Below are 20000 nucleotides of genomic sequence, written 5' to 3' on the forward strand. Positions count from 1 at the left end.
AGGAAGGCACCGGTGATGGGCCCAGAGGACACCTGGGCATGCGGTCCTGCAGCAGGAACTCTCTCCATCCCCAGAGGAAATCTACTCCCTGATGAAAACATCCAGGCCAGGAACCTGGATTTCAAACCCACGAAGGAACCGGGGCAAGGAGCTGTGACTTTGAGAGAAAACAGGAGAAAGATGGAGAGACCTGGTTTGAAATTTCCGAGAATGCTAAGATGACGGATGGAAAAGGGGGCCAGGCGGAGCAGAGAGGAGCCAGAGCCCTGGCTGGGATGAACGTGGAGGTGTCGGTGCCCGGGGCTCAAGCCCACTCCCGTACTTGCAGGAAGTGCCCTTTCAGGAGCCCCCAGCTGTCCAGAGCCATCCTTGTGCTTTCACGCCCCTGCCCTCCCTCCCCTTGCTGACACACGCAGGGCCCTGTGAATAGAGGACGTTTAATATTTCTGTGCTGGTCAAACAGAACACAGGTGGGGAGTACATAGGGGAGGGGGCGGAGGGCCCCCTGCCTCTTGGGAGGGGTGCCTTGTGAAGGGGTGTATGTGGGGGATTCTTGGGAAATAGTCCAAGGAGTCTTCTCAGCAAAGGGGCCTGGCCTGGGGTGTCATAAGCATCAAATACACCCAGTCCTTGGCCTTAAGTTGGGGTCCCCCATAGGGGGTCTGTGGAGAGTCTCACTTTTCTTCCAGCTCCTTCGCTGGAATCCACACTCCCAGTGTGATGGGGGACTTGGTCCTGGAGAGAGGGGTCTGGAGAGCCCCCAGTGAGCAGCCCAGGGTTGGGAAGAGGGCTCCCGTGCCCACCGCCCAAGGGGCCAAGAACCCCGCGGGGTGCCAAGGGCTGCCCACCTCCTCCCCTCTGCCTGCTTTTCTTCCCCCGGGCCGGGCAAGAGCAGAGGGGAGGTGAGCAGGGCCGCCAACCTCTACTGAGTCCCAGGGTCCTCAGGGTGGGGTGGAGGGAGGCTGGAGAGAGAGGGTCTTGGCCACCAACAGACACTGTAAACTTTGGTTTAAAACAATAACTTAAGTTGGGGAGGGCTTCCAGCCTGGGGCCGGGATGGGAAGCGGGATGAGCAGGGGGTACGGGAGGCGACAAAGGAAAAAGCCAACAAAAAGTTTTGGTTTTTGCTTCCGGCATAAGAAAGGTCTTTGGTCATCTGTGTAACTGGGGGGTGGGGGCGCAGGGAAGGGGTGCTGAGGGCGGGTGAGGGAAGACTGCGACGGGGCACCTGAAGGCTGGGGTGGGAGTCCTGTCGGGTCACAGCAGCCGCCGTGTTCATCCCACCCGCCCCTCAAGCCTGCTTTCAGCCTGGCCTTTCCCAGGACACAGGCAGGTGCTTCCCGCAGTCCTGGCGCCACCTGGGGCCCCAACTCCAGCCTCAAGGGCAGCTCGGCCGCCTTCAGCGGGTCCACCTCTACGAGTGCACCGGGTACAGGCCTCTGTGGAGGAGGTGGGCACCGGGCCACTTTCCTATGCTCCCTGGCCTGGGGGGCAGCACCCAGCAAACGGGAGTGGAGGCCCAGTTCGGCCTGGGGGGGACCTGGAACCAGGCAGCCCTGCTCCCACGGAGCCCCCAGGGCACTCCACTTGTCCCCCCTCGCCAGCTGTGCCTCTTGATCGGGCACAGCTGAGGGGCAGGTTTTTTCTGGGGCTGCTCTGAGACTTTAGCTGCCCCCAACCCAGGCCAGGGCAGGGGTAGGAGCGGGGGGTGAGCTACTTCTTCACAGTAAGGACAAGAAGGTGGAAGGGAGCACAAATTAGGGAAACGGGGGCCTCTGGCCAGAGAGTACTGCCAGAGCAAGATGGGGGGGCCCTGGGTGTGAGAGGGTGGCTCAGCCCCGCCTGCGGGTCTCCATGGCACTGAGGGGCCCTGCGGGGGCGAGCTGGTGGGGGAGGAGGGCCCTGCTGCTGCTGCTGGTGGTTGGGGGGCGGCGGAGGCGGGATTCGGATGTGGGCGGGGGAGTCTGAGGAGGGGTCTGGGCCCTCCGTGTCCTCTGCCAGTCCCAGACCAGGGGTTCTGTGTCCCCTCGGGGGCGGCCGGTCCCTGCCCCCCCCACTCCGAGCGAGCGTCGTCGTAGGTCAGGTCACCTTGGGAGTTGCTGGCCCAGCCCCCCCATCTGAGTCCTGGAAGTGCCTTGAAGTTGGGCGGGGCGAGGAGTCGGGGTAGGTGGGGCCTGGCTTCCGGGGGAGGGAGGGGTCTCACCCCTGCCCTGCCTGCTCCTAGAGGCCCTTAGGACAGTTCCTCTCCCGGCAGCTCCTCCTCCAGGTCCCTGTCTTCTGGAGGCCCCGAGGTGCTGGGGTTAGGGGGCCCCAGGGGGGGTCCCGGCCGCCTGTCTTCCTCCGCCTCAGCTGGCTCCTCTTTCACCTGCACCTGGTGGCTGTGACAGAAGGGATAATGTGGACACCCTGGAGGTCCTCTCCTGCCGGCCCAGCCCAAAATGCATCCAGGATCTGGGGGCGCAGGGATGTGTCCAGAGTTTGCCTCCCCAGGACCCCCTCATCTCTGAGCCGCTGAGGCCTGACGTTTCAGGTCTGGTCTCCCTTCAAAGGAAAGGAGGTCTTGGGATGAACAGAGATTGCCTTTGGTTGGGAAGGAGAGAGGAAGGGAGATGACAGAGGATGGAGAAGGGAGGGAAATAAAGAGTGTAGGGCGGGGAGGGGAGCAATGAGAAGGAAGAGAGGGGCCACCTGCCCTGGGAAGAGAGCTGTGCTGAAGGCGACAAGATGGGGATCCCAGCTGCAGGGGGAGAAGATTCTGCCTTCCTGATGCTTGCGGGGGGCACGGCTGTGGGCTGGGGTCCATGCCATGGGCTCACCTGTACTGGGGTGGGGAGAGGCGAGGGGGGCTGCTGCTGCCGTTGCTGGGCAGCGGCTCCATGGGGGCGCCCATGTCGTCATGGCTGAGAGGCAGGAGGCTGCTGGCGGAGCCAGGGTTCAGCATGCCAGGGCTGTTGAGGAGGGGGAAGCTGCTCTCGGCCAGGGCAGCCTGGAGGGCACAGAGTTGGGGCCTGTCAGCGGGCTCCACCCAGTCAAGTACTGTCCCTTCCCCAGCCCTAGAGAGCCTCCCGTGTGTCCACGGGCTGGCAGATCTCTGGCACCCCCTCCCAAGGCCAGCGCTCCGAAGCTGAGCTGCCTCCCAGCTTTCCTGAGAACCTGGGCCTGACTTCTTCCCTTCCTGGGAGACAGAGGACCCCCACCCCCTGCCCCCGCTGCCACCCCAGATCTGTAAGCCAGCGAAGGGATCACCACTGGCTATGCCAACCTACCCGCTCTGTGCCCCGTCTCTGCCAGGGAGGGTGGGGGAATGTCTCTTCTGAAGACCAGTGTGCTGGAGGGAACGTGAGGGGGTGGGAGGACACTGGGCAGGGACCAGTCCACTACCTGGTAGCTGGCGTTAAGTGCTCCATAACTGAGGCCCGAAATCATGTTCTTCACCAGCGTGGGGCTCCTGGAGGAGAAAGGCGGCAGCGTCTGCTTCATTCATTCGCTTGTTCCTCACTCAGGTCTGGACCCTAACTGAGGGCGTGCTCTATGCCAGGGACTGTCCCATTCATGAATCCTGGGAGGCCAGAGTCGGCTGTGCCCCATCTTATTCAATCCTCCCACTGACCTGGCACATCTGGGACTGAAAGCCCCCTTCACAGGTGAGCTGCCGGGGCTCCTAGGGGCCCTGGAATGTGCCCAGGGTCTCAGGGCTGAGAAGTAGGACCCAGACCCCTCCCAGTGTCTGTCTCCACGTCAGGTGGCCCAGTATTTTCGCTCCAGTCTAGATTTCCCGATGTCTGGCAAGGTCCGAGTGATAACCTCCATAGTCCCCTACTATAAAATCCACTTTCTTGCCATCCTGAATTTTGGGACATCCAATAAGCTGTGTGCTCAGCCTGTCCCCACATGCTCCACACCAAAGGCTTTTCTGCACAAAAAAGTGATTAGGAGTTGGGTCAGGAAAAGCAATGGCTTAAGGCCATCCTTCCACAGTGACTATCCCCAGTTTAGAGAGTGTCTCAGAGAGGTTAAGGAACTGGCCCGAGGTCACACAGCTGGTGAGAAGCAGAGGTGTAATTCGAACCCAGGTCTTCTGATTCCAAGCTGATAAGGGGACAGGAAGATTCCAACCATTGTGCCTGGCACGTGGGGACACTCAGAAGGGAATGGCTTTCCTTTTCGGGTCCCAGCCCTGCCCCAGCACCCACAGCTGTCTGAGGGTAGAGAGGCTCTTGTCTGGGGTGAAGGAATCTTTGAGGGGCACAGGCGCCCACAGAGAGCCATCTAACTTGCTTCAGAGGCCCAAGATGCGCAGGCAAGCCCATGTGGGGTGCTCGGTGCGGGGAGGTGGTGGTGCTGGAAGGGAGGCTGAAAGAGGAAACCTCCCCCAGGTTCCTCAGTTTCCACTGGAAGTGCTACATGGTAGAGGTCAGAGACCCAGCTCTGCCAGGAATCTGCTGTGTGACCACCCTCCAGCCCCTTGTCCTCTCTGGGCCTCCTCTCCCTGTAAAATGAAGAGGGGGGGGGCCTGGAGATCTCACAGACTGGCTCATCCTGCAATAAGATGGGGGAGAGTGGCCCTGGGGATGGCAGCCCCCTCCCCAACGGCCACACTGGCGGCCACCTGCCCACGCCTCGGCTCCGGCCGGGGCTACTTTGGGCTTCTGTCTCTCTCTGGTGCCAGGTTCCCCTCAGCTCCTTCCCTCAGTCAGAAGCAAAAAACAGAAATGCCCTCTTCCTAATCATCTGAGATCCCAGGCTCTCCTGGGCTCCTTCACCCCTTTCCTCCCCCGACCCCCGACCCCACAGTGGGAAGGATCCGGGGCAGAGAGGTACCCTGGAGAGGTCTGGGGGGGGTGGGCCCACGTACCCCGTCATCTTTGGTGGTCTCCGCTTCTGGTACTCCCGCTCGTCCACAGTCCACACGGCGCCCTTGACGTTCTCCACGCGCACGAAGCACTTGTGCAGGCTGAGGTTGTGTCGCACTGCATTCTGGGGGCGCAGTGACAAGAAGCAGACGCTCAGAGGTGGCCCCTCCTCCACTCGGGGGAGCACAGACAGGAGGGTCCTCAAGTCCCACCTTCCCCAGCAACAAGCCAGGGGAGGGCTGGGCAGGAGAAGATGCCGCTGGAGCCGAGGGAAGACCCCTCTGGGCCCTTAGAGCCAGGGGCTCCGGCATCCTCACCACCGCCAGCCCTTTGTATTGTCTGCTCCCTTCTCCCTGCCACGTGTTGGAAAACTCTTGTCTACCAAGTGAATGATACCTCGTTAGCGATAATCTGTTTTCTCAACATCGTTAGTCCGATGCACGTAGCTGTTAGGGCTTCTGAGCGGCACGAGACCACACTCAGGTCCTGGCACCTCAGTGAGCCTGGGACACCTTACCTCAGGTGCACACAGAGTTCCCATTAAGCCTTTGAAAGTTTTGGGAATAACTCAGGAAGCCTCACTGCAACCTTCCTTGACCTTGGAGCGTGGGAGCCTTGACTTTGGGCCGTGGCTCAGAACAGACGGCTTACTGAGAGCATGAGGTATACAGCAGAGGCCTAGTACATACTTGTTAACATAAGGAAGCTGAGAGGAAGGAGAGCCTGGGTTTAGTGACTGTACAGCAAGAAGAGGAGGGACAAGTCACCTTGTCGGTCCCGCCTCCTCCCAGCAGGATAACTTCAGGAATTGAGGTCATCCGGTTTGTAGGACACTTGGGTGGGGGCAGGGGTGCTTGGCCCAATTCCCCCCGCACCCCGGGAACCTGGGCTAGGGCCCTAATCCACCCCACCACCGCCCACCATGTGCCTCACTCTGTCCCCACGCTCTCCTCTCTCAACTTCACAGCCCCAGCCGTCCCTGTCCCTGTTACCTGTCCCCCCTCAGCCTCCCGCACCTCATCTCCATCCTTGTCTCCTCTTTACATTTCTAAACGGGGAGGAAAGCAGGCTGGGCAGGCAGCCCATGCCCCTGGAGATCGATCCCCTCTCCCTTTCTCCCTTCCAACTCTTGCCACTTGCAACTGGCCCGATTTCATTACCAATTTTAATTTGCCTCTAATTAAATCCTGTGTATTTTTCCGACTCGCTTGCTAATCCACGAGGGAGGCGGGCGGCTGGAGTGGAATCTCTTGGAGCGATAATTACAAAGGGCCTAATCACGCCGGGGCTCCTGCCTTGGAATAAATTTGCCCGCATTACGGGGCTCCGATCCTCTGCTTTGCAAATGAGAATGACCCCAATTTCCGAGGATGGCCTCACTGGGGCTTTTTTCCCTCATTTCGAAGCCTGATTCGTGATGAGAGACTAATTCGTTACGCTGAAACATTAACGGCAATTTAAGGGGTCTGGCAGGGGCTGCGTAAACAAAAGGACAGGCCCACAACATGGGCCCTGGGAGGGGACAGACACGGGGGGAGGGCTGGCGAGTACCATCAGCTTGGCAGATGGCAGCTCTGTCCCCGGATGAACGGCAGCTGGCCTGGCCCACGCCAGCTCCCAACCCTTCTGCCCTGGTCTGGAGTGGACAGCATCCCAGGGTGGGGGCCCAAGAGAGTAAAGGAGGAGGAAGGAAAGGAAGCTGAAATAGTTGAGGAGAAGAGGAGGGACCTCAAGGGGCAGATAAACGGGTCGGAAGTGGGGGTGGAAAAGAAAATAGAATTGGGAGTACACAGGGTGCATTTCCCAAGTGACGTGAATGGAAGCTTGGCGGCAAAAAATCCTGAAGGTCAGAGTGGACCGCAAGCTGAGGTGGATTCTGCTGGGCCACAGGGAGGGCGCAGGCAGTGCCCCCAGTGACAGAAGCAACAGCAGAGCACAGTTAAATGGGAAGGTCACTCAATGAGCTGGCTGCTTGCTGGGACCTAGACTAGGGGAGGGGAGATGGAGGTGAAGACCTGGGAGGGAGACACGCCGCTGAGATGACCAAGGCTGGGCCACCAGTCGAAGGTGGTATGAAGGCCCAAGGGGGCTGGGCTACAGGAGAGGTGGCTTCATGATGGTCATCGAGGGGTTTAAGAAAGTCACCTAAACTAGCTCCTCCCGACCTCAAGAAAGGAGAGAAGTAGAGATTGCAGAGGGTGATGCAGTTAAGAGAGAACGAGAAAGGAGGGTAGGTGGATGAGAGGCACTCTGCCCCCAAGGAGGAGGTTGTCTAGGGCAGTGAGGCTCCACATTGACTCCCCTAAAGGTAGAGGATTAATATACAATATTAAAGTAAACATTACATAACAATTGTAATGATCCCTAAAGTTTGTACAGGACTCTATCATTTACGAAACGTGGTATCCAAACTGGCCTGCAGGTTGGAGACTGAACCAGGTGGCTCCAAGAAGGCCCTGAGGGCTCAGAGAGAGGGCAGGACTGTGGTTGGCAGGAAATGACATCACTCGCAGCCAATCACAGCAGCTGTCCCAGCCTTGCAGCCTCTTTGCCAAGCTTTGGGAATTGGGCACGGGGATACAGAAGGCCACGGAGCAGTCTCTCCTGCTGCACTTAGCACAGAGAAGGCAGAGAAGGCTGGGCCCTGTACAGACCCCACCTTGTCCTGGTCACTGGTAGGGAGGGGGCCCTAGTGACACTTGTTGAAACCTGGTGGGATCGGGGAGGTAGGCTGTTTAACTGCAGCTTCTGCACTGGCCAGCAGAGGGACTCAAGAGCCAGGGATCCAACTCAGGTCCTGAGATGTGGGGGACTCCTTCCCGGGTGTCCGTCCTTTCCCACAGGGCACCCACACTCCCTTCTCCTTCCCCTCACCCCCTCCCACCCTGCTGCACAGAACCTAATATTCTCACCCATCAGACAGCCAGACTCGTACCCCCCATGCTGGCTCTAGAAAAACAAAATGGCTTAGCGTCCCAGCCCACAACTCTTGTGTCCCATTTTCCTAGGTTCCCTCCCTTGTCTGTTTCTGATCCCCCAGGAAAACTCTTATGGCTGAAGGTGTTAAAATGACTAATTGGATGAAGACAATTATCTTCCTGGTACTGATGGCAGAGCTGGGGAGAGTGTGAGCGTTTGTGTTTGTGCCCCAGTGTATTACAGTCCAGGATCTCGGTCCACCCACGTGTCCAGGCCTGCGAGCCCCCTCCGTCCACCCATCCTGGGCTTCAGAGCATGCGCCTTTAGCCGAGGACTCTGAACCCTGAGGGTCTCCTGTGAATGTAACCCAGGCCTCCCTACCAGGCTCAGGCACTACCGACTCCCGCAGGCCCTACTTCAGGGGGCTAGGGTTTTTGGGCCCATGGGGGGAGCGCTCCAGAGAGGTGGAGGTGGAGGGGCCCAGGGCCCAGCCTGGGGCCTGGTGGGGCCACGTCTATAGAACTGCCACCCTGAGGGGACTGTTAGGCAGCCTTGGTCTCAAAGGGATCTGGAGATGTCCAAGGCCGCCTGGGGCCCTGGCAAGGAGGAACGGGCATGCCTCACCTTCCAGGTGGCCGTGTTTCTCCGGAAATAGGCGAACATCCTGGTGAACCAGTTATAGATCTCATTCAGGGTCAGCTGCCTGTCGGGGGTTTCCAGGATGGCCTGTGGACAAGGAAGAAGTACAGAGACTCTCAGTCTGGGCCTGCAAGGGCCACAGGCCTGTGTGCTCTGCCCCAGCTCCCCTCAGCCTGGCCCTTAACTCATCTGAGAGCAGAGAAGACCCGCTGCGGAAGCATGTGGACAAGACTGGGGGTGCTTCATGGTCCCGAGAGGGGCAGGCTGGTTACGGCCCAGCCAGAGGCCAAAGGGAACACGAGCCTCGAGGGCCGTGCACTTGTGCGAGGAGCACGTGAACTTCTGCTGCAGGGAAAATGGCTCCAAGGGCCCCTGCCCTAGACTGGGAAGGAAAGCAGTATTCTTGGGAGAAAGAGGTCCGGGGGTGGGGACTGTTTGGAATTTATCCTGGTTTTTGTAAAGGGCACCCTAAACATGAGATGGCATGTGGATGTGTGTGTGTGTGTGCGCGCGCATCTGAGAGAGACAGAGAAAAGGAGACAGACTACAAGTGACCATAAGTCTATCAGAAAATTGTCTCATGGGAGTGTGTGTACGTGGAAATGAGGGTATGGATGACACGGGGGGTGTAAGTGGCATCAACAGTGTGTGTGCTCCCACAGACAGGCCTGCGTGACCAGCAGGATGGCTCAGCTGAAGCCCATGTGAGGGGCCGTCTGGCTGAGAAGGAAAACGCAGGTGTGAGTGGGAGAAGACAAGTGTGAGATGGAAAGTTACGTTCTCTGGTCCCGGGACCCTGAGGGAAGGGTGCAGACTGTGTGCCTCCCACCCCCACCCCCACCCCCCGGACTCCGTCTACCTTCCCACGCTCACCTGGCGGATGAGAGAGGCGTAGGTGAAGGGGGGCCGGACGTCGGCGTTCTTGTAGAACTCATGATTCTGGGCCAGCTCTGGGGGAGACAGGCAGAGGCTGAGGTAGCCAGAAGTGGGGTCCAGCGTGGGGAAAGACACCCCTCCCCACGGCCCTTACCTGAGGAGATGGGGGAGCAGAACTTGTCGCTGGTCCTCCGCCGGGCGGGTCCCCCACTGTGCAGGGAGGCAGAGCCGAGGCCAGGGGGCCGTAGGGGGGTGACAGGGGCAGCGGCCGAGGTGGGGGGGTGTACGAGACCATCTGGGAACGAGTCCGCTGCGGAGACGGTCACCTTGGAGAATGAGGAGGAGCCGGGGACTGGGTTCAGCTGTGAGCAACGGGGAGGATGCTGAGACCAGTGCCGACAGGATGAGGGGTCCCGTGGTGGGGCGGGTTCTTGGAGGGCCGCAGGGAGGGGAGAGTCACTCACTGGCTGACTGAAGGGCTTGGGCTCCGAGGGCCGCATGTGCAGATGGGCCATCATGGCCTGCAGCCGCTCGCTCTCCTTGGCGAGCTGTGGAGAGGCGGGAGGTGAGCAGGGATTGTGCCTGGTGGCGGGGAGGGGGCGAGGGGGGCAGTCGGGCCCTCCTCCTCCACATACCAAGCCCGTCACCACCATGCGCCCCCGCCCTTGGTACCCCAGCTCCCTCCGTCCCTTGCTCCTGGAAGACCTCGGCTTCTCCCTGCCCCTCTGGCCCCTCACACCCGCAAAGCCAGGACTGGGGGCTGCCTGCTCCATGAAGCCCTCCCCGCTTCTCCAGACTGTGTGTCCCCAGCCTAGACCCCCGCACAGCCGCTGCACTCTGGGGGCCCTTCTTCCCAACAGCACACGCCTTGCCTCCCGATCAAGAGCAGAGGCTGTGGCTGAACAACGCCCAAGTTCAGTGGCACCTGTGTGTGAGGGTGCCCTCACGCACTGAATGGAGAGGCAGGAATGGATGAATGATTCATTCACCCCCATTCATAAATTCAATAGATCTTTTACAACCACCCTCTCACGCAGGGAGCTCTGCGAGGTGCCAGAGGGACAGGGGTAAACATCGATCGGCTGCCTGATGGCCTGTCCTGAGCAGCCTCCTGAGTATCCCGTGCTGCAGAGTGTAGACTCCGGGGCCAGACTGCCCTGGTTCCAATCCCAGCTCTGCCACCCACTGGCTGAGTGATCAGAGGCAAGTTACTTCACCTCTCTATGCCTCTGTGTTCTGTATCTGTAAATTGGGCATAATAATAGCAGCTACCAACCATATAAGGTTGTTCAGAGGATCCCTTGAGTCACATAGGTATTTAGTAGAGCACAAGGTAAGGGCTCAGTATGTTAGCTATGCACACCATTTTTGTTGTTTGTGTTAGTATGAGTCTCTTCAGGACCTCGCATCAGAGAGGCCCCCAGCCCTGGTTTCCCCCTCAGAATCTGGCTGCCCTCACCTTACAACCATGGTAACGAGGACCTAGAAAGCATTCGATGACCCTTCCATGAGACCCCCTAAGTCCCTCCTGGAAAGTCAGTGCTGTGGGTGAGGCAGGGGTGGGAGCCCCCCACGCCCCTCTCCCGCAGCCGGAGGCCACACCTGGATCTCCAGCTGCTGCACCACCTGCATCTGCACGCGGCACTGGGCTGTGCTCCGGTCGTCCAGGGCGTGCTCTGTGTTGAGGTGTCTTCCGGGGGAGGAGGGGGTGGAGAAGAGAAAGTTGGCCCTGGTTCTGCTGTCACCACCCACCCCAACCCACCCTCTAATCCCGCCCACAGCCTGGAAAGCAGACAGACCAAGAGATACAAAGAAGGGAAAGGGATGGGGAAAAAAACAAAAACAAAAACGGGGCATCGGAGGAAGCCGCCTTCTCGTCAGCCTCCTTTGATGTCTTTGCTAAAACCCCAGCTACAGAGAGATCTAACTGCAAATGAACTAATTAAGTAAACCTCTGACGAAGCGTGAAAACAATTTGTTTGACCCTGATGCTGCGAGGGTCTGGGAGACAGTGGAGTTAATCAGTCAGTGACAGAGCCTGGCACGGCTACGGCAGCTGGCTGCCTGCTGCCAGCCGCCTGTCCGCCAGGCCCGAAGGCCGTCACTAGGCCGTCGCTCTCCGGGGCTGGGGCTGGGGGAAGCCGGGGAGGGCAGTGGGGGAAGTCTTCTCCTTCTCCTCACACCCCCAACCTGCTGGGCTCAGCAGCCTGGGGTTGGGGTGGGGAGGCTGCTGGCCCAGGAAATACAGACCGCAGACGGGGTAGGAGTGACCGGGGAGTTGATGGGGGGCAGAGAAGGAACGAGGCCCCCCCCCCGGGGTGAGGATGGCAGGACAGCTGGTGGCTGAAGGCGCAAGAAGTGACAAGCTGGGTGGCAGGCTGGGGGATGAGGGGCCCTGTTAGGGGAGGCAGGCTGGGGGGCAAAGGAGAGTGGGGCTGACACCTACTTGATAAACTGGCCCAGGTCTTCACACAGGGTCTCACAGCCTGGCCACTTGCACTCTCCGTGTCCGTAGAGGGGGTGGGAGCCGGGCGTCTCCTCGTGGGAGGAGCTGGGAGGGCAGGAGGGAGATGGTGGTCAGGGACCCTGAAGACCCTGGCAGCCCTGGGTCCCGCCCAGTCCCAGCTCTCCTACTGATGACGTTTCTGTCCCTAATACAGGTTCCCCAGAGGCCAGGCACAGTTGTGCGTGCCCCGGGAGAGGCAAACCTGCCCATCCCTGAGCTCCACAACCCCACCCCAGCCTCTACCACAGGTGCTAGCCCTCAGGGTCAAGGCCAGTCCCCGGGCAGGTCTGCAGCACCTCCTCCCAGCCGGAGCCCCATACCTGTCTCTCCGAGGTGTGAGCACGGTGGGCTGTCCGTTGGGCAGGGTGTGGTGGGAGAGGGGGGGTGAGACTTTGGGGGGGGCGGCGAACGAGGTAGCGGTGGTGGCCGTGCCGGTGAGGTCCAGCCCCTCCTGCTTAACGCTGTCCTCGGCGGGCTGCCCGGGGGCACCCTCGCCCTTCCACAGCTGGGGCAGGTCCGTCGGGCACACGGCTGCGATGGGAGGGAGAGAGAGGGGAGGCTGGCCGGGCCCCAGGAACGCACGGGGCCCCCACCTCACTCCCGGGAGCGGGGACAGCGAGGGTGTGGGGCTGGGGCTGGCTGAGGGGCGGGCACTCACCTTGGCCGGGCTGCAGGCTGACCAGCCCCTGTCTCTGCAGGTTGAGCAGGTGCTGTTGCTGCAGCTGTTGCATTTGCAGGAGCTGCTGCTGGAAGGCCAGCTGCTTGTTCCCCAGGGCCTGGTGGGGGGCCCGAGGGGGCGGGCAGAGAGGGGTACCATCAGCCTCAGGCGTGCCATCTGGCCCCCACCCTGCGGCCGCCCCCTCCCAGGGCCTGTCGGCCCCCGGAGCTGTCGTGGTGGTGTCCGCAGCTGCAGCCTCCCTGCTCCCGGCCCAGCTTCCATAGGGCTGCATGCCTCCTCGCAGGAAACACGCACGCACACACACACACACACACGCACGCACGCACGCACGCACGCGCGCAGACACACACGGCCAGACCCAGACACGCAGCACGACGCCCTCCCCGCTCCCGCCTCCCTCCTTCCGCTGCTTCGGCTCCCGCACCACAGCTGTGCTCGCCTGGGGGGCGCGGGGGGCTCTCATCACAATGATGGATGAGCCTGTCAGACTCCAGGGGCCACTCCCGCCTGGCGGGCACCCTTCCCACATGCCCGGGGTGCCCCCCTTCCGCTCTGAGGAGGGGGCCTTCTCCCCTCCAGCTCCTCTCCTCTCTTGCTTCTTAGATACAGAGAATCAAGGCGTCTGACGGGACTTTCAAAGATCAGCATCGACAGGTCATCAGGACCCAGGCTAGGGAACAGTCACATCACTGCTGCCCAGGTGCCCGCCGCCTGCCCGCACTTGCTCACTCTGCTCTTAGTGGCTCCCTCTCTCCTGCTCTGGCCCTGCTCCCCCCGCCCCCCCACCCCCAGATTCAGTACTTCACACAAGCACTGGCAGTCAGTCTGTCAGCAAGCCTTTTCTGAGCCCCAGGAGCTGAGCCTGTCCCGGGCTCTGGAGGCAGGGATGGCTCAGCCCACCTGCCCTGGAGGTGGGGTGGTGGGCTGGCTATTCAGCCTAGAGACAATGCAGAGAAGGAAGCAAAGAGGAGACCTTTGAGGGGGAGGCTGAGGGCGGGAGGGAATGACTGGGGGTCAGCAGGGCAGCCTCCTGGGAAGAGGCAACTCGAACTTGGCTGTGGTTTGGCCAGCAGGAGGGAAGTGCGTGTCTGGGACACGGGGTGGGGGGCACTGCAGGGCCTGGTATGGAAGCTCAGAAGGCACTGTGGCCCAGACGGGGCAGGGGGTGCAGGCTGGGGAGTTCTCTGGAGATGCAGGGCAGGATGTTACAAGAAGCAACAGAAGTTGGGGCAGGGCTGAGGGGAGGGACTGAAAGATTTTCAGAACCAGGCTAGAGGGCTGAGGTGCTGGGTCACTAACAGACAAGCAGGCAGGAAGAGGGCATGACCACGAGGCAGCCGGTCATGAGTGCGGACCATCCAACACTCACATACCCGTCTACGCGTATGTGCTCAGGTAACACAGGGCTCAGCCCTTCTGCTCTCCTAATCCAACAACACAGAGCGAGGAGAGGAGGTCTGAATGGGGTTGAGGGGAGGTGGTGGAATGTGGGCCTCCATCCCCCCATCCGGTCCCCCAGCCTTTCCTGGTTTTTCTACTATCCCCACAAGACCATTCTGTCCTGACCACTTTGGGACTCCCAGCCCCTGGCTAGGAGAGGGCTGGCGCTGCAGGCGAGGGGCGGGGGTCCTTTGAGGGGCACATCCAGCCCTGCCCGAGCCCCTTACCTCTTTGGGTTGCTGCTTCCCAGCCTGCTGCTGCGTGAGGAGTTGTAAGTGGAGCTGCTCTTGCTGCTTCTTGTAATATTCCTGCAGCTGGGGGTCGACAGCAGGGTGGGAGTGGGTTAGCACAGGCGGGGGACTGCTGACCCCAAAGCAACGGCCAACCCTCTCGTGACTGGGCTGCTGTGAAACAGATGGTCCAGCAGGGAGATGTCTGCTCCGAGAGAGGCTCTCCCAGAGCAGAGCCTGGACGGAGAGGGGAGAGGGGAGCCTCCCCCTCCCTTGGTGGGTGAGGATGAAGTACCAGCATGTTCTCTGTCCTCCCCTGGGGTTTGGAGATACAGGTGGGGCGCTGTGAGGCCGTATGGGGGTGTGTGGGCGAGGCCTGACCTCTGACCCCTCCCCAGCTGTCCTGGAGGAATGCAGGTCAGTCCGGCCGGAGCGGTCTCTCTGGTTTCTGCCACTGCTTTGGCCTTTGGTGATGTTGGTAGTAAACAGGGTGGGAGTGGGGAGGCCAGTGCCTGGAACACCTCACCCTCCTCTCCCTTATCTCCTGGGCGGCCCCGGGGCCAGACTCACCTGCTGCAGCATGAGCGCCTGCTGCTGCTGGAGCAAGGCCTGCAGCTGTGGGGGCGACAGGATCTGCTGCATCTGCTGGGGGGTGAGCATCTGCGGCGACATCATGGCCACCGACACGGGCACCTGTGAGATTCGGCCGCGTCAGCCCCTCACCTCTGCCCCACCCCGGGGAGGGTCCGCGCCCAAGCCCCTGCCCACAGCAGGGCAGAGCAGCTCCGCAGTGAGCTGCCTGGGCTCACATTCTGGCTCTGCCACCTGCTAGCTGTGCGTCTCTGGACAAGTGACTCACCTCCCTTGTTCTTGGTTTTCTCGTCTCTGAAATGGAAGTAGCGATAGTGCCTGCCTCTTAAGGTCATCACGAGGGCTAATGAGTTAGTACTTAGAACAGAGCCTGCAAGCGGTTGGACATTATTGCAGGATGTGCTGTCTTTGGTGCACAAAGATTAGACCCCAGCGACACTGGTTAGTAGAACCCATGCTTTGCAGGGTTTCTCCCCCAGTGATGGGGAGGGGCAGCACCTAGCCACTGCTCACTCCAGCTCAGTCTGTTCTGAGAACACGACCCACAAGGTGGGCCTGGCCAGGAGGGCAGCCTGCAGCCATGGATGGGAAGGTTTCAAACTGTAGCCCACATGGCATGAGGACCTGGACTTTGGCCCCTCTCACATGCGTGTCACGTGCTCCAGCACACCTGTCTAGACGGCACACACAGTGACCGGGAGCTGACGCCCAGGGAGCACCGTGAGGGCCACCCTGTGTGAGTGTGTACGTGTCATCACCTAACTAGGTCCCAGTGGGGTGGAAAGAACGCCATGCAGAGACGCGGGGAGAGGCGGGCTGCTCCTCCTCGCTCTGCAATGAACTTGCCAAGTGACCTCCAGCCATTCACTGGCTGTCTCTGAGGTGTCAGTTTCCTCCACCATAAAACAGAGATGCCTCCTTCCAGCAGGAACTTGCAGGATTCTCATAGTAGGGCAGCTGTCTGCCCCCTGCCCTGGGTGAGGCCTCTGTAGGAGGCCCAGAGAATCTAGCTACAGGCAAAAGGTTCAGGGAAAAGCAGTATCATCATTCTTTTCCCAGTTCCCACCTCCCCTGAAACCCCTAGCCTGTGCAGTCATAGCCTGGGTGGTCCAAGCTGCAGCACTGTCTTGATGCCCTGTTTTAGCAGGACAGGTGTCCTGACAGGGCGATCGGCCACCCCCATCGCGCTTCAAGCTCCGTGTGCACAAGTCTGTAATCTCCCGTCTCACTCCCCAGCCCTAGCAGAGCTGGCACATGGCAGGCACTCACCAAGTGTGTGCTCCCCTGAGTTGAGTTACCTTCTTGGCAGATCAACCCTGGGGCAGGGAGGGAGGGGTGCCGGTGGGCCAGTCCAGGGGGAGTGTCTTGCAGAGACTTGTCCTGGTCAGGACAGCACAGGTTATGTCCCCAGTGGATTCCTGGGCCCTTTCACCTTCCCCCAGCCCCACAGGCGGGGCAGAAGAGGAGGAGTTGGTTCCATTCAGGATCCCTGGCAGGGGCAAGGCTCAGCCTCAAGCCACCAGTGAGGGCATCCCCAGGCAGAGGAGCAACGGGGGGAAGTGCAGTGGCTCCAGGGACATCGGTAAGTCTCACTGCCCCCACCTCTTCTTGCCCCCCCTTCACTAGTGGCTGAGCCCCAGCCCTGGGCTCCCCTCCTTTATTGCAGCCATCTCTGTGCAAACATCCCTGGAAGGGGCACCTAGCTTTTTAGCCACGGCCACACCGTGTGAATGAAGGCTCTGAGGGGCCTCTAACGACGAGCCTTAAGCGGCAGCGTTGGGACTCAGGTGCAGGTCTGTGTGCTCTGCAGTTCCCTATGTTCCCACATCCCACACCGCCTGTCCCCCCGCCGCTCAGAGCAGGTCTTGAGAAGGGTTAGGAGAGTGTGTGGAAATGGAACCATCCAGGGAGCTCAAGGGTTCGATGAGGCTAGAGATCCCAAGGGCCAACCTCTCTTTACAACTGTCTCCTGGGGAGGCTCGGGAAAGCCAGGCTGCAGGGCTCCTCTGGTTCCCACTCTCGGAGGGGCAGGCCGTGGCACACATCCAGCCCCCCCTTGCAGAGCCAGCCTGTATCCTTTGCTGGGTGCCCCCGAGGCAGCTGCCTGTCCTTTGACACGGGGGCCCCCAACATGGTGGAGCTCAGAGCCCTGGATTTCTGAGTCAGATGACCCAGGTTCTTGTCCCCGACACTGACTATCTTTTGAAATTGCCTCACTTTCTGCATCTGCTAACTGGGCTTTGGCACAGCTGCCCTCCCCGCTCCACAGGACTACTCAAGATCATGTTGGTGGCGGCTGACTACATGCCAGGCGTGCCAGGTGCCTGGCTAAGCCTTTTATGTGTATTATCTCCCCGAATCCTCACCGCAGCCCTGGGAGGAGGGTACCATCATCGTCACCATTTTAGAGGTGAGAAAACCGAGGCCTAGAGGGACAGTGGGGGAAGAAGTAAGTGAAAGTGATTTGTATGGCCATGAAATTCTACACAAATGTAAAGAAAATTACTTTTTAAAACATTCTGGATTTTCCTTTCCCCTTCTTTCCCTCCCCTCCTCCACGAGTGCACCTTAGGCGCGCCAGGGCCCCAACGTTCCGGCCCCAGGGCCGTTACGTGGCAAGGGTCACTTTGGGCAAAAGCTCTGGGCCTCCCATGCTCACGGCTGTGAGAACTGAACTAGAGGAGATGGACAGGGCCCCCAGCCGAGGAGACTGAGCCTAGACACCCAGGAGGTCTTTCCAGGCACCAGGGGTGTGAGTCACCGCGAGTGGCCTGCAGGAAAGGATGCGGTATTTCCTTCCTTGGGGCTTTCCTACTTGGAGGCAGGGGAATGGAAGAGATGACCTTGGAAGGCCTCCCTGGCCCCTGCTGCTCCTGCCAGTTGGCTGAGCTGCAGGCTGGAGAGGCGGCTGCGGTAATCTGGATGGATTACCTTGTGTGTACTTGTCTTGAAGGTGGCCCAGCAGGGTCAAGAAAGGTCAGTGAGGTGGCGGCTGCCTGCTATCTCCCGAGCTGGCTGAGCCCATCCCTTCCCCTCACATCCCTGGGGGTTCTGAGGAGTGAGCTGGAGCTCCCCTGGTGTCCCCACTGACCCCTCACCAGGCTGGGATGTGTCAGGATGGGCACCGTCAGCTAGTCAGCCCAGCGAGGCCCGTGAGTCACCATCTGGAGGGCGGCCAGGGCAGCTAAATGCTTACAAAAGCCCTGGCAGTGTGAGCCCCGGGCAAAATGCCGACAGCTGCCTCCAGCCCCTCCCTCGGGGACCCTGCTCAGGCCTGGAGCCCTCCGACCACCATGTAAATCATCACCGTGGGGCAGACACTAGGTCATTTACAAAATCATCTCGTTTTATCCTCACCATCCTAGGGGATAGATGCTGTTATTAGCCCCATTTTGCAGATGAGGCAACTCAGGCCCAGAAAGGTTAAGAAACTTGTCCAAAGTCACACAGCTGACAAGGGGCAGAGCCAGGATTTTAACCCAAACAACCAGCTCCAGAACTCACACCTTCCTGCATACACTGTGAGGCTGCCGCGTGCTTAGCATAGTAGTGAACTGCAGTCCCCAGTACAGAGCCCTGGCCCGATGGTTCTCCGGGCTTGGGGAGATGGGGGTTCTTGGGGCCATGTCTGAACTTCTCCAGGAGCCTGGAGCCCCAACCCTGGATACCTTCCTTGCCTCTCATCCCCACCCTCAGGTTCATAATCTCCAAGGAAGTGGGGCTTCTGACCCCGTATGGGGTCCCGGGCCTAGAAATAGCTTTTCTAAGAACTCAAGGCTGGTGGTGGGAGAGGGGAGAGCATATTTTGTTGATCTGGGGCCTGAATCAAGTGGGTAATGCAGATCGATGGCAGCCTCTTTCCCAGTGGTCCCCAACTCAAGGCAGGATTGCCTGCCCACTCACCTCCCAGCCATGTTCACCACCCCTCTCTTAGAGCCAGCTTCAGAAGAGTTTCTAAAACCATATTAGGTCTCCAGCTCCAGCCTGGAGACTGCCTGGTTTGTCCCTGGCGCCTGGGCCCCGGGCAGGGAGAGCTCAGTCACAGAAGGCAGCACAGGTAGCTGGGAGTTTGGGCAGAAGGTTGGCTAGGGCAGGCCCCTTAGCTGTGCCCAGTCTTCGTCTCATCTTCTCAGCCCCCTTGCCATTTCTAGAAGTTCTTCTTGGTGTCTCACCACGATCTTTCTTGCTGCAGCTCCAGCCAGGACTGAGGACTACCTTCTGGTCATTTGCAAGGGAGTTGAACCTAAACTAAGCTCTGGCCTAGTCTCCCCACACACCCAGGGACCCCGATCCCCATACTTAAGAGGTTGAGTTTGGGTCCTTGATGCTGGCACCAAATTGTATCCATCCCAACCCTCAGCCTCGAAATAAGCTTCCTCCGTGTCAGGTACCATCCCTGCTCCTCCCAGCCCATCATACATGGTAAGCACTCTGCAAACGTTGTCAGTTTAGGAAGTACTGAGTAAGTGTTTGTTGAGCGACCCCTCTCGTTTTTTGGGGGTGGGGGTGATCTCCGAAGGAAGATTCCACAGCCTCCTTTCCTTTCTTAATTATTTCAGATCCTACCCTTCTTACCCTGCTGCAAAGTCCTTCTTGATGTCTGACCTCAGTCCCTCCAACCACCATCCAGCTCCCTCCCTCTTACTTGGGTCTGGAGATCCTCTCTGGGCTGGGGAACATTCCTACTGTTCCCCAGCCTACCCTTCCCTGTTCTTAGAAGCAGGTACTAGGCTGGGCCCAGGGTAGAAAATTCAGAACAGATTCAGAACAGTAGCCCGAGGGCCACTTCAGACCCAGGGAGTATATGGGGGGCTCCCGAATTCAAAGAGACCCAGTCCTGACACTACGGGGGCATGAGAACCTACTACCTCATTCCCGTTAGTGGCTTATCCGAACTGTCCTCCCCTTCCCCGCCCAGGCCACTACCCCTCTTTGCCCAACTCCTCCCCCTGAGGGCTGTCTCATTAGGTTGGAGACTTTTAAAAGAGGGTCACTGCTCAGGCCCCACAACTGTCCTGTCCAGCACCTTCAACTTCTGGAAAGTACCTTCGGAATGTAAGCTTGTTTCACAGAAAACCCAGATGTGCCCGTGGAGCCACAGAGCACTGGAATCTGCCCCAGGACAAACCCAGTCCCGGGTCCTTCTCCGGCCACCCTGTACCCCCTCCCTGCCCTGCTCCTCTCGTCGCCCCACTCCCTCAGCACCCCACCCTTCAGGCTTCAGCGCTTTGCGGATCGGATCGTGCTCACCCTTCCTCCCTTAGATA

At 59.9% G+C, this 20000-nt stretch overlaps 1 protein-coding gene across 3 annotated transcripts in view; it reads right to left on the reverse strand.

The window, feature by feature from the left end:
* Positions 1 to 423: 423 nt before the first annotated feature.
* FOXP4 (forkhead box P4) overlaps positions 424 to 20000 on the reverse strand; it is a 51014-nt gene continuing 31437 nt past the window's right edge. The window contains exons 4-17 of one of the 3 annotated variants that reach the window (XM_067753013.1): positions 14713 to 14835; positions 14140 to 14226; positions 12452 to 12569; positions 12114 to 12324; positions 11734 to 11838; positions 10890 to 10977; positions 9752 to 9835; positions 9442 to 9649; positions 9285 to 9361; positions 8397 to 8498; positions 4856 to 4977; positions 3382 to 3448; positions 2817 to 2986; positions 424 to 2378 (exon numbers count right to left, since the gene is read on the reverse strand). In XM_067753013.1, coding sequence (XP_067609114.1) covers positions 2231 to 2378; positions 2817 to 2986; positions 3382 to 3448; positions 4856 to 4977; positions 8397 to 8498; positions 9285 to 9361; positions 9442 to 9649; positions 9752 to 9835; positions 10890 to 10977; positions 11734 to 11838; positions 12114 to 12324; positions 12452 to 12569; positions 14140 to 14226; positions 14713 to 14835 — 1710 coding nt within the window. In that variant the 3' untranslated portion in view covers positions 424 to 2230. Of the gene's footprint in view, positions 2379 to 2816; positions 2987 to 3266; positions 3449 to 4855; positions 4978 to 8396; positions 8499 to 9284; positions 9362 to 9441; positions 9650 to 9751; positions 9836 to 10889; positions 10978 to 11733; positions 11839 to 12113; positions 12325 to 12451; positions 12570 to 14139; positions 14227 to 14712; positions 14836 to 20000 lie in introns of all 3 variants that reach the window. The other 2 variants (XM_067753014.1, XR_010946834.1) reach the window with 2 other exon arrangements.

Source organism: Pseudorca crassidens, chromosome 10, assembly GCF_039906515.1.
Source record: "Pseudorca crassidens isolate mPseCra1 chromosome 10, mPseCra1.hap1, whole genome shotgun sequence".
In the NCBI taxonomy this organism is placed as follows: Eukaryota; Metazoa; Chordata; class Mammalia; order Artiodactyla; family Delphinidae; genus Pseudorca; species Pseudorca crassidens.